Here is a 12,697-nt window from a genome sequence, read left to right on the forward strand (position 1 = left end):
TAAATGCCATCTGTCTATGCCCATTCATCCTGACTGATAACAGCTGGTAGCCACACAAATGTAAAAGACCAAACTGTGTTTACATAACAGCTGGTATATGACACGTCATTTCACAGGTCTCTCTCCCTTTGATATTATATGTTTTGCCAGTTTCGTGGTGGTAGGAGCCTGTATAGGGCAAGTTGTGCATTGGGGACAGTCAAAGGGGTAGGAGTCATAGCATAGGGAGATGGGTGTAGAAGGAACATAGGGTCTGACAAGGATGTTGGGGAAATTTGGATTGTGACAAAAAGCTATTGAAGGTGTAGTGGACGAAATCTTAAAGAGAATGAATCTCCTTTCAGGGCATGATTTTAGGCAGTCATGGCCTAGTCAAAGTAGCTAATTAATACATTCAGGACCAGTATAATACTGAGGATTGGATGTGATGGCCCAGGAAACCTGCTTTTGAACTAGGCTGTTGGGGTAATTATGCCCAGTGGAGGTTGAGATGGGAATGGTGGTATATTGCTGTAAATAGTCTGCATATAAACAAATACGTCTGCCTCAAAAGCCAAGGAAACATTTGACATGGTAAGGATGGCAACTGTCAAAATGTAAGTACTATTGTCTGCTGGCAGGATTAGTGTGTACAGAAGTGTGTAGCTAGCCTATGGTGAGAATGAGAACTACATTGAGGAAAGCAGCATGGAATTCAAAATAGGACCATGTGAAATTTAATTCAGAAAAGGTATTTAGAGATTCCAGGAATTTTACTAGGTCAGCCTCACCATGAGCCCATATGGCAAAAATGTCATCAATATATCTAAGCCAAACAAGGGGTTGAACTTATGGATTCCAGGAAAGCCCCCTCCAAGCAATCCATGAAAAGGTTGGCACAGGAAGGAGCCATCCTGGTTCCCATGGCTGTACCCCTGACCTGTTTGCATGTCTCCCACTCAAAGGTGAAGTAACTATTGGTAAGTATAAAGCCGATTACGGTGAGCAAGAAGGATGTCACAGGTTTGGAATCAGATGGTGCTGACTGTGGAAATGTTATGCAGCAGACAGACCTTGTACATGGGGGATGTTGGTATACAGGGGGATGGCATCAATGGTGACAAGCAAGGTGTGTGGCACTAGTGGGACGGGTACAGATATCAGATGATCTAGGAAATGGTTGATATCTTTAATATAGGAGGGAAGTCTTTGTTCTATGGGTTCCAAGTGTTAATCAACTAAGGCAGATAAACATTCAGTGGGTCCCCAAGCCAGCAATTATAGGGTGGCCAGTATGATTGGGTTTATGGATCTTAGGCAGAAGGTGGGGATGCGTGATTTGGGTGGGGTGAAAATTTCTATGGATTGAGGTGTAAGTCCTCATTAGGGGCATGAGATTTTTAGGAGGGATTGCAGGCCAGTTTGAATCACAGATGGCATCTTTATGGCAGACACTGTATGTAGACCGAGGTGTCAGACAGCTGGTGTAGACCTTCACTGACATACCCCTGTCAGTCAAGCACCACAGTGGTAGATCCTTTGTCTGCTGGGAGGATAATGATGGATCAGCTTTTAGGATACCTAGGGCTTGGAGTTCTGCAGAGGTCATGTTAGTGTCATGTTGTAGGGACCTGAGGAAGGGTTGTGAAGGAATGCTGGATGTGAGGAATTCTTGGATTGCTTATAAGGATGATTTTGAGGTAATGGAGGTGGATAAAGGTGGGATCGTGCTCTGAATTGTTCAAGGCAGGGCTCAATGTCAGAGTTCCTGTTAGAACAGTTCTTGAATTGTGTTGCAAAGTGATATTTACAGTTAATATTACTTGTCAAGAAAAGTAGGTCCTTCATCAGAGCAACATGGTTAAATTCCAGTTTAGAGCTGAAAGTGTAAGCTTTGGATATTACAGGTAATTCAGAGAGGAAGAGTGCTTTAGGCGGGAGGCTGTGAACACTGTACTGTTGTGACTGGTTCTTGTGATTATTAGTAATTATTGGTCTGGGAGGCAGTGGTGAAAACTGGGATGTTAAGAAGACTGGCCAAGCTGGGTTTGTATGAGAGGAATGGTGGTCGATGGTGTGGCTGTTTGGGGAGCTGCAGATGAACAGGAATGGAAATACCACTGTTGAGATAGTTTAAGAGAAGGTGGGGGTAGCCTTCTGAGGTAACATCTGGCATGTTGTTGCAGTCTGAAGTTGGTTTGGTGGATGATACCATCAAGGTGAGAGGCAGATAACTGCAGATTTTGTAGGAGGACAGAGGTCTGGAGGTGTGGAAATGGGCAGATGAGGAATGTAGGTCACAGATTAGTCAGATAAGAGCAAGAGATCACTGTATTTGAAACTGTAAAAGAGCCTGGTGTAGAGTAGAATTACATCCAGAAACAGGGACTTACAACGTTAGCACTTTGGGAGTAACTCCACGTGACAAGCAGTTTTCAGGAAACAGAATGTGTAGCCTTAATTTTGACAGTGCAAAAGCATGTTATTGAAAAGAATGGATGTAATGTGTGATTGGGTGCATCATGGCAAGAGAGGAAAGTTTTGAGTTTTAGAAATGGTGGAAATGGCAAAAAGAGAGGCAGAGGGTGGGAAAAGGTAGAAAAACTGAAGAAAAGCAAAGAAAAAATTCGAAGAAATCAGAAAAACTTGTATGAAAATTTAGAGAATAGGCAATGGTTAATAGAGGCAATGAGTGGGCAAGAATTTCTCACCAGAAAAGTATGATTGGGAAAGAAAAAATGATTGCAAAAGTCATGAAAGGAGACAAAATTTTAAAAACTGAGCAAACAGAAAGAGGAAGTCATAGAAGAAAATGTAAACTAGTTTGCTTGGCAAGTAATGTAAGAGGTGGCAGTAAAAGTGGATCAGAGCAGTTTGGTGAAAAACAAATAAAGAAAATATGAAAGAATTGTGTATAAACAAGGTATGTGGAGGGTGGGGAAACAAAACAGCTGTCAGATTTGCAAATAAATTGGAAAAAGATGATCAGCAGAAGGCCCTGCAGTTTAGTGAACTGCAAACAGATTGTTATAAGCAAATTCATATCAACAGCAGAATTGCTATGTGCAAATTTGCAAATAACTATGGGCCCGTCTATGTGCATGGAAATTGGTAGTAGAAAAGATGTAGGTGCAAAGTGTTGAGGAAAATGGGTAGTACAGATAAATAAATGATCTGACTACCAGCACATAAGGTAGAAAGCAGATGACAGTTTTAACAAAACAGATGACGATAAAGACTGACAAGAGGGTTACATAAGAAGGAATGATGACCACATGGGCCAATATGACACCAAAAATAATCACTTATTGACAATATAATGTAACTGGATAGATAAAAAATCTACTCGTCAAGCGGTGGCAAGAGGCACAGGCACAAATAAGTTTAACTTGCACAAGCTTTCAGAGCAAGGTGGTTCCTTCTTCCAGTGGAAGAGTTGAAGGGGAAGGAAGAGGATTGAAGGAAAAGAACTGGACAGGTTTAGGAAAAGGGGTATGGTTCAGAAAAGTCACCCAGAACTCCAGTTCCTGTAATGCTGATACAGAAGGAGTTACTGTAAAGTAAGTCCAAATGGTTTGGCGAGAATTAAGGGCATATTGTAGCGCTAGCCTCTTGCAGTGTTCTGAGAAATGACACATCATATACCAGCTGTGATGTACACACTGTTCGGCCTTTTACATCGGCATGACTACCACCCAGGTATCAGTCGGGATGAATGAGCAGAGGGTGTATACCAGCAACATACAGTACCCTGTTGAAGAACATAATCTACAACATGGCAGTCATAACCTCTGTGCTGTTTCACCACTTGTGCCATATGGATTTTCCCCCCAGTCACCAGTTTCACAGAACACCACAGGTGGGAGCTAGCACTACAACATACCCTTGGTTCTCACCTCCCACCTAGGCTTAATTTATGTTAATTCCTTCCATATCAGCATTTCTTCACAGTAACTACTCATTTCTTCACTTCATTTCAGTTTTCTACATTTTTCATTTTCTGACCTGTCTATTTTTCGCTGTCTCCCCTCCCAACTGTCTTATATACAATGCACTTAGATTTTCACTCTTATTAAGTCATACATGATGCTTTAGTAGTAGTCTCTGTCTTGCATATTACCCAGTCTTCCACCTTCAAGCTCTCAGGTTTTCAAATCCCATCTGGAGCAGTCCCCCAATCTTTCCTTGTAATCCTGTCCTGTAAATATCCCCTGATTTGGGGTTCTGGGTGACTTTTTCGAACTGTATTCCTTTTTCTAAACTTCTCCAGTCCTTTCCTTTCACCCTTCTCCCTTACTCCTAACCTCTTTAGCTGTAAGAAGGAGGTGCTGGCTCCGAAAACTTTCATAAGTTTAACCTTTTCATGTGTGTGTTCTCCTGCTGCCACTTGGTGAGTAGATTTTTTTATCGATCCAATTACTTCTTTAAAATCAGATTGTCTGCAGAGAAGAATCTTGCAGATGCCTCAATAAAGATGATGACACAATCATCGGAGCACTGTTGTCAATTATTGGGAGTGAAGAACCTGACAGTCACCACCATTAAAATAAGAAGACTGCTGTAGGCAGGACACGTGGTCAGAATGGACGAAGACAGAACATGTTAGAGGAGTTTTTATGGCAAGGGTGGAGGCAGGTTATGGAAGGTACATCCCAGAATGAGATGGATGGATGGACTTGAAGAAGACATGTAAAAGCTGAGTGTCAGAAGATCAAGACAGAAAGCCATGGACCAGATAGAATGGTAGGATATTGTGATGCAGGCCAAGACCCTTCAAGTGCTGTATAGCCGAGTAGTAGTAGTAGTAGTAGTAGTAGTAGTGGAGGAGGAGGAGTTAAAAGTCTTTGATGTAACCTGAAGCTAGAGGTCTAATCAAGAAATTGTGTAGTTTTCAGACATATTTTATGACTGCAATTTGTGATTCACTTGAAAAATTCTGTGTCATAAGCAAGCAATAACAAGCAGTAGACATGGACGTTGCCACTATTCTCAAGTTGTACAGTTCCTTGGTTTCTTGGAAGTGAATGAGATTTTGAGTTTTCAATAATCTAGGCGAGAAAAAATTTGAATATCTTTGGAATAGGATATGAAGTTTTCAATACTCTAGGTTAGAAAAAAATTTTAATCTCTCTGTAATATTGCTAAAATTAAACAAAGTTAAGCTCAGTATAAGAAAAGCAATCCGAAAAACAATTCTTTGATGAATCTGAGTCACATCTTAAACAAGTTAATGAATCGGATGTGATGCAGGTATCTTTCCTTTTGATTTTTGATAAATTTATTGAAGAACTGAATAAGAAAGATTATTTTTATAAGGGCTTAAGTAAACTATTTATGTGTCAGTCAGACTGACACAGCAGAGTCCACTTGAAATCCAGGAAGCATCATCCAGGTTCACCAAGTCTGTTAGCGAAGAATCTTAATTTTCACGTCGTGATTTAATAGCAGCCAATGCAGGGTTCCAGGCTGTGCTCGGTTGAAATCCCGTATCCTTGTTGATGAGATTATCTGCTGTATTAATATGTATTGCTTCCTTGATGACACAGTCCCAGAAAGATGATGCTGGGGATAAGACTTCTGTCTTTTCATAAATCATAGGATGTCCTGTATTCAAGCAGTGTTCCACAATTGCTGACTTTTCCGGATGACAAAGGCATGTATGATGCTGATGTTCATCGCAGCGTTCTTGTACTGTGTGGCATGTCTGGCCTATATACTGCTGCCATACACTGACAAGGAATCTTGTACACACCACATTTTCTCAGTCCATCGTCATCCTTAACCAAACCCTACAGGTTTCTCAGTTTTGCAGATGGCTGAAAAACACACTTAATCCCGTATCTCCCGAGGACTCTTCTGATTCTTGACAACATGGCACCAAAATACAGCAGAAAGGCCAAAGTGGTGAGTGTCTTCGTATTTTCATTCTGCTCCATAGATTGAACTCACCTCGGCCTGAATGCATTACGTATCTGTCTCTCAGAATAACCATTTTTGTCGGAGCACTGTCTTCAAATGTTGTAATTCACTCGACAGGTTCTCAGGATCAGATACCACATACAGGTTGTTTGTTGCGTCCATATTTAATTCAGTAAAAGCACAATTACAGTGTTTGCCTTTATATTCATTGTATGTATGAAACTTAATTAAGTTTTTCACACACACACACACACACACACACACACACACACACACACACACACACACACACACACACACCTTGTTTTCTAAAGGGCTTCAATGTGCCAGTACTCTGACAAAGCATATATTCAGAGGACTGAAGTTATGATATGAAACACATTAGGTATGGGCTTCAGCTGAAAATGACTCAATACGGTATGGTTAGTATGGTGCTTTCTGGCGGTGTTGGGCTTGTGAAGTACAATGCAATCTTGCATCTTACTGGCCATGCTCCTCACCACAAAGCAGAAGTCTGGCTTTTCTTATTCTGTCTTTCACACTGTGAAACACTGTAGGATGTGAAATTCTATGTTGTGCTGTCACAAATCTTGGCCAGCGACCCATCCATGAACACATTCACACCCCATGTGTTGATGGCTCAAGGATGCAACTGGACTAGGCATTGCAGACATACCAGCCACTAATGACTACAGTTCTGAGATAATAAATTGGTTGTTCACCATCAAAGCAAGAGGAAGGAAGGAAGGAAGCAAGTAGAAGAAGAGGTACAAATATATGTACTGCAGAAAGTAAAGTTGCTATTAATGATGAAAGTGCAGAACACACACAGGAAGTAACCAGTTTCAATCATTCACACATTTCCCCCATGTTTTTTGTGTCTCTATCCAGGGTATGTAGAATATTTTCAATTCTCACCCTTTGTTCCTACTTCATATTCCCTCTCTCTTCTGATGAACTGATTTATGAACTGCAGAATCTACAAAATTAATCATGTGATTTTCATTCTCATCTTATTTTATGTATGTCATCCTTATTTCTGGTGGCATTCTTTTTTCGGCAATTTGTAACCACATACTTCTCTCCTGCCCCAAATATTCAAATGTATGAGACCCATTTTAAAGAAATTTACTTCTTACAGTGTCACTGTTAAATTAGGAAAATGCATACAGATGCAATGACCTGAATACACAAATGAAGGCAAAACACAGAGTGACAGCACAAAATAAATAAATAGTTTTAGAATGTTGAGTACATTATCAGCAAACAGACAAATTTGTGAATTTCTGGGAAAGAGTATGCTGTGGTTACACATGTTTAATCAATTTGGGAGTATGCCTAAAGACACTTTTAGTTTAAACTTGAGTCATTCTACAGTTCTAAGTGTGGTATTCTAAAAGAAATATTTTTAGGTAAACTAACAGAAAAGAAATTAAATATGTGACAAATAAAGACTGAAAATGATAGGGAAATATACTCACAGAGCCAGTATTTCCATTGATTAGCTGTTTGTCATATTTTCTTTCCAGATCTACACAAGCTAGTCTCACAAAATCTGAGATTGTTATTTCAGTTTTCAAGACTATTATAGCAATATCATCTGCATAATCTCGGAAACTTCCTTGGTATGTATCTTTTATAACAATTGACTCTACCTGAAAATTGATCATATATTATTACTTAACTGGGTCAAAGGATAATTCAGTCAAGGAAGTTAAGAAATTCGGGTACAGAATCGCAAGCCAGTACTTACCTTCCATGATATGAGATGTATAGTATTAGTCCAGTAGGGTTAAACCTAAAAATTAGACAAATCAGAAATAATTGCTACAAAAGGTTTTATTGTTTTAATGGCTTCATTTGTGGCCCAATATGACTATCCTAGGTTTTTCCCCCTTGGCGGAGTTGTGGAAAAGTGGTGGGGGGCAAAAATATACCCAAAAAAGAGGTATTTTTTCAGTTTTGGGATTATATCTCGTAAATGACTGACAATATCAAAAACATAGTGGTATTAAAAATTGTAGGGCACAAGAGTCTACATTGAATGAGACCATCTGCATATTTTTTGGACCACCCGTTTCCATACTAGTGCTCTTCAAAATTGGACCAATTTTACATGTTCATGAAAAATTTTCGTTTTAACCTCTGTTTTTTGGTAATATCGTTGAAACTAACCCATCTATCAATAAAGTGGTTCATACAAATGATATATAGGAATAAATTCTGCATTTGATGAGACCAAAAATGAATTGGACCACCCATTTCTGTACGGCTAAGTTTGTACTTTCATTGCTATGCATGTGAGGTATTTCACATTTACAAATATAGGTCTCTAGATCAGTTTTATGCAGAGAAATCAAAAAAACATAATCATGAGTAAAGATTGAAAAAAATTAAAAAACTATTCAAAGTCAGGGGTAAATTCTGTGACAAGAAATTTAAGGTCAGCTTTGGCATTCCTTATTAAACGGCAAAGCCTTTTTGTACCTTATTGTTCTGCCTTTGTGTATATGTTCTGCCTGGCAAGCCAGTCTAATAATGACAAAAGTGTATCTTTTGTAATCCCTAAGGTAATCGTCTAGAAAGTTACCTTCAAAAACTCAGAACCCTACATATGGCCAAATTTGGAGGTAAATATATTTATATAGGTAACCTCTGATTTTAATTTAAAATGCACCATTTGGAAGAGCAGCTTTTGCTTCACTAGAATATTGTCCATAATGTGAGTGTGCAGTTACCAGGTGGCAGCATCCTTTGTCTGCCCCCTAGGTGACACAGTTTATTGCTCTCTAGTGGCGCCTGGCGCAGAGACAGGTGTGGCCCAGGTAAAAGTTTTTTCTGGCCGTGTCTTGCCAGTTCCCACCTTTCTTCTGGGGTGGACGCACGCCAAATGATGCTGTTATTTACCCATAGAGAATGACATGCCACATGGCGATAAGTGCTGGTGTTTCACATGACCACAACGTGCGACGTGCAGGATGCCACAACGCCAACGTGCCTCACACCCGCGCCGCGACGCGTTTTCCTCGGGCCACCTCCGACGCACTTATGCATCACGCTTATTTCAAGGCTTGAAGATGAAGGCTTCTCAGTAAAGCAAGCTAATCAAGACACAGACCATCTAATTGTTGCCACAGCACTTGAGGTATCACAGGAACATGAGAAAGTTGTGGTTGTTGTTGAGGATACGGACTTTCTAATCATGCTCAATGCCCTAGCCACACCTCCAGAAAATATATATTTCTTGAAACCTGGAGGAGGAAAGACCTCATCAAAAGCATTTGGTTCCAGCAGTTTCAAACTGGCAAACGACATCAGAAGGCCATTCATATTTCTCCACGCCATAAGTGGATGTGACACAACTTCAGCACTCTTCGGTCAATCTACTGGTCAAAAATAAATATCTTGTGGAAGATATCAAACCTTTCTTAGAGCAAGACACTCAAACTGAAGCTATTGTCGAAGCTGCCCTCTGATTTTTAACAACCCACTATGGAGGTACGGCAGGAGACACTTTAGACAAATTGCGATTGGACCTGTTTTCCAAAGCGATTGTGAAATCCAGATTCACCCTAGCACCCCTACCACCAACATCGGAAGCAGCTCACCAGCATTGCTTGAGGACCTACTTACAAGTACAAATGTGGATAGGACACCAGATGGAACCACTCCTCTGGGGATGGCAGGCCTCAGAGTTTGGTCTTGGCCCCGTTCCTACCTCCAAAGAACCAGCTCCACAGTCTCTTCTCTCAACAATTTCCAGCAAATGCAACAAGGGCTATGCAGGTAGTTGTGGGTATCGGAAGGCTGGTATTAATTGCTCATTAATTTATGTCAACAGCAAGGTGAACTCATACACTAACTGTTGTGAGAGTGCCACGAGATTTAAAAGTGCCGCTACGTCAGTACGCGAACACGCCGATAGAGGCGCTCCGCAGCTCGCCGAGCACGGGGGCGCCACCTGGCTATGAACGGCGCCGGCCGCATGTCACGGCACGGAAGTCGAATGACAGATGCGAAGTTAATAGCATGTAACCTGCTATTGTTTCTACTTTTGTATATCCACGCAATTTATTAGTGATTAAAGGTTATAACACTTTTTGGCAACGAGCTCGGATATTTTTTTTCCTGCATTGTTGTATTGTGTGTTCATGTCGGGGCAGACATAGAACAGCTTCTGCAAGCGCTCATTGAACAACAAACACAGCTGACGGCTGCTATTCAGGCGTTGTCGACGTCGGTTACTCATCGTCTGTCTTCCTCTTCTCCGCCTCTGTTCCCTCCTTACGACGAGGCCGCTGAAGACTGGGAGGATTATGAGAAGCGTTTGCGGCAACACTTCTTGGCTTTCGGCGTTGTTGAACCTCCTATGTGTAAGTCGTTATTTCTCTCTTGGATTTACCCACGGATCTATCAGCTGCTATCTCAGTTAGCCCCTCTGCGGGAACCTGCCTCTCTGTCCTTCCAATAAATGTGTGACTTATTGTATAACTATTACCGAAAAAGCACCCACGTCGTTGCCGCCCGCGTGGCGTTCTACCAGTGTCGTAAACAGCCCCATCAATCTTACCGGGCTTGGGCGGCAGAACTACAAGGTCTGAGTAGGAAATGTCAGTTTGTCATGGACACTCATCATGAGTCTTATGCTGATTCAATGGTTCGGGACGCTATTCTACGGCTTGCTCCTGATAAAGAAGTTTGGCAACGTGCCTTACAACTGCCAAACCCGTCGTTGTTGGAAGTTCTCAGCATCGCTCAATCTTTTGAAGTGTCTCATGCTGCTGGTGCGCAAATAGACGCGTGGTGTGATGTGGGCGCTGTACAGACCACTTTCGATGCGGACAATTTGCCTGTTTCACAGGGGAACGACGATGTGGCGGCAGTTCACTCACGTCAACAACGTCACGTTGGGCCACCATGCTTGCAGCGAAAACAGCAACCACAGAAGCAGGTTCGTTCCGCACTTCCTTCTTGTCCACGTTGTTTCGTACACCATGACAGGGCCGCGTGTCCAAAACGTTGGGCCACGTGTAATTCATGTAGAAAAAAAGGCCACATTGCTTCTGTGTGTCAGTCGACTAAAGTTCCTGTTGACGAGGACGAGGCATTGGACATGGATGTTAACTGTGTGCTTTCTCAAACAAATAAGTTGTTTGTTACTGTTTGTGTTCTGGATAAAGACATTCGCATGCAAGTGGACACTGGCTCTGCAGTAACTCTCATTAATTCTCGCACGTATTTGGAGTTGGGCTCCCCTCCCTTGTCTCCCATTACGCGAAATCTGCGAACATACAATAAGCAGACAATTCCTATCGTTGGCCAGTTTGATGCTTCCACTGCCTACAAGTCTGTTGTTAGGCCCCTCACGTTTTATGTGGTGGATCATGCGGGCACGGAAAACCTGTTCGGTTATGATGCTTGCCAGTTGTTCGGGTTCTCCATTGATGATGATGTGCACCTCATATCTGAGGATATTCCATATCAACAGCTGGATGGATTGTGTTCTGAATTCTCGTCCGTGTTCTCTGCTGGTCTGGGTCGTGCCAAGGATTTTGAAGCTCACACTACTCTTAAACCTACAGCTCGCCCTAAGTTTTTCCGGGCACGCCCTATTCCGATGACGTTGCGTGCTCCTGTCAAGGCATGCAGCTTCAGGGATTCTCCTTCCTGTTACCTCCAGCGAATGGGCATCGCCAATCGTGGTGGTTTCTAAACCAAACGGGAGTCTGCGATTGTGTGGTGATCTTAAAGCCACACTCAGAGCCTCATTGACACTTATCCTCTTCCCCGTCCTGAGGAGTTATTTACCAAGCTCGCTGGGGGCCAGTTCTTTTCCAAACTTGACTTATCAGAGGCGTATCATCAGTTGCCGTTGGATGCATCTTCCAAGGAATTTCTCGTCATCAACACTCCTTGTGGGTTGTATCAGTACCAGCGGTTACCATTTGGCGTCGCTAGCGCGCCGGCCATTTTTCAGCGGTTTTTGGAACAGCTCACGGCTTCCGTTCCTGGCTGCATCAACTACCTGGATGACATTGTTGTCACGGGGGCCTCCACTGAGGAGCACCTTCGGAATTTGCGTTCCCTGTTTCGGGTTCTGCATTCGGCTGGGTTGAAGTGCAATCTGGACGAGTCACAATTCTTCCAACCCTCCATTGTTTATCTTGGTTTCCACTTGTCCCGTGAGGGTATACGGCCTCTACGACAGCACGTTGCGGCCATTACCGCTCTACCCCGGCCGTCTATGGTCAAAGAACTTCAGGCGTTTCTAGGCAAGATCGCTTATTATCACAAATTCATTCCATCCGCGGCAGCGGTGGCTCATCCTCTGCATCAGCTGTTAAGCAAAAACGTTCCTTTCTGTTGGTCCGACGAGTGTGAGCAGGCTTTTGTCCGCCTGAAGGCTCATTTGCAGTCGGCGCCTTGTCTTGCCACATTCCGTCCGGGTCAGCACTTGGTTCTGGCGACTGATGCGTCACAGTATGGCCTAGGGGCTGTTCTCGCCCATCGGTATGAGGATGGGTCGGAACGACCCATCGCCTATGCTTCCAAGACCCTCAATGATGCCCAACAGCGTTACTCTCAAATAGAAAAGGAGGCACTAGCTATCATTTATGCTCTAAAAAAGTTCAGCGTTTTTTTGTATGGTTCTAAGTTTCACCTCATCACCGACCACAAGCCGCTGGTCTCTCTGTTCAGCCCCTTGGCGTCACTTTCAGATAAGGCAGCTCACCGCCTGCAACGTTGGGCCTTATACTTGTCTCGTTTTCACTATGAGATTCACTATCGCCCCACGGCC

General features: G+C 42.6%; 1 protein-coding gene across 1 annotated transcript in view; it reads right to left on the reverse strand.

Moving 5' to 3' along the window:
• The window catches only part of LOC124805451 (modular serine protease-like), a 220,365-nt gene that overhangs the window by 40,271 nt on the left and 167,397 nt on the right, over window positions 1-12,697 (reverse strand). Inside the window, exon 8 of the mRNA XM_047266013.1 lies at window positions 7,380-7,553. Coding sequence (XP_047121969.1) covers window positions 7,380-7,553 — 174 coding nt within the window. The remainder of the gene's footprint in view (window positions 1-7,379; window positions 7,554-12,697) is intronic.

This window comes from Schistocerca piceifrons, chromosome 7 (assembly GCF_021461385.2).
Source record: "Schistocerca piceifrons isolate TAMUIC-IGC-003096 chromosome 7, iqSchPice1.1, whole genome shotgun sequence".
Taxonomy (NCBI): Eukaryota; Metazoa; Arthropoda; class Insecta; order Orthoptera; family Acrididae; genus Schistocerca; species Schistocerca piceifrons.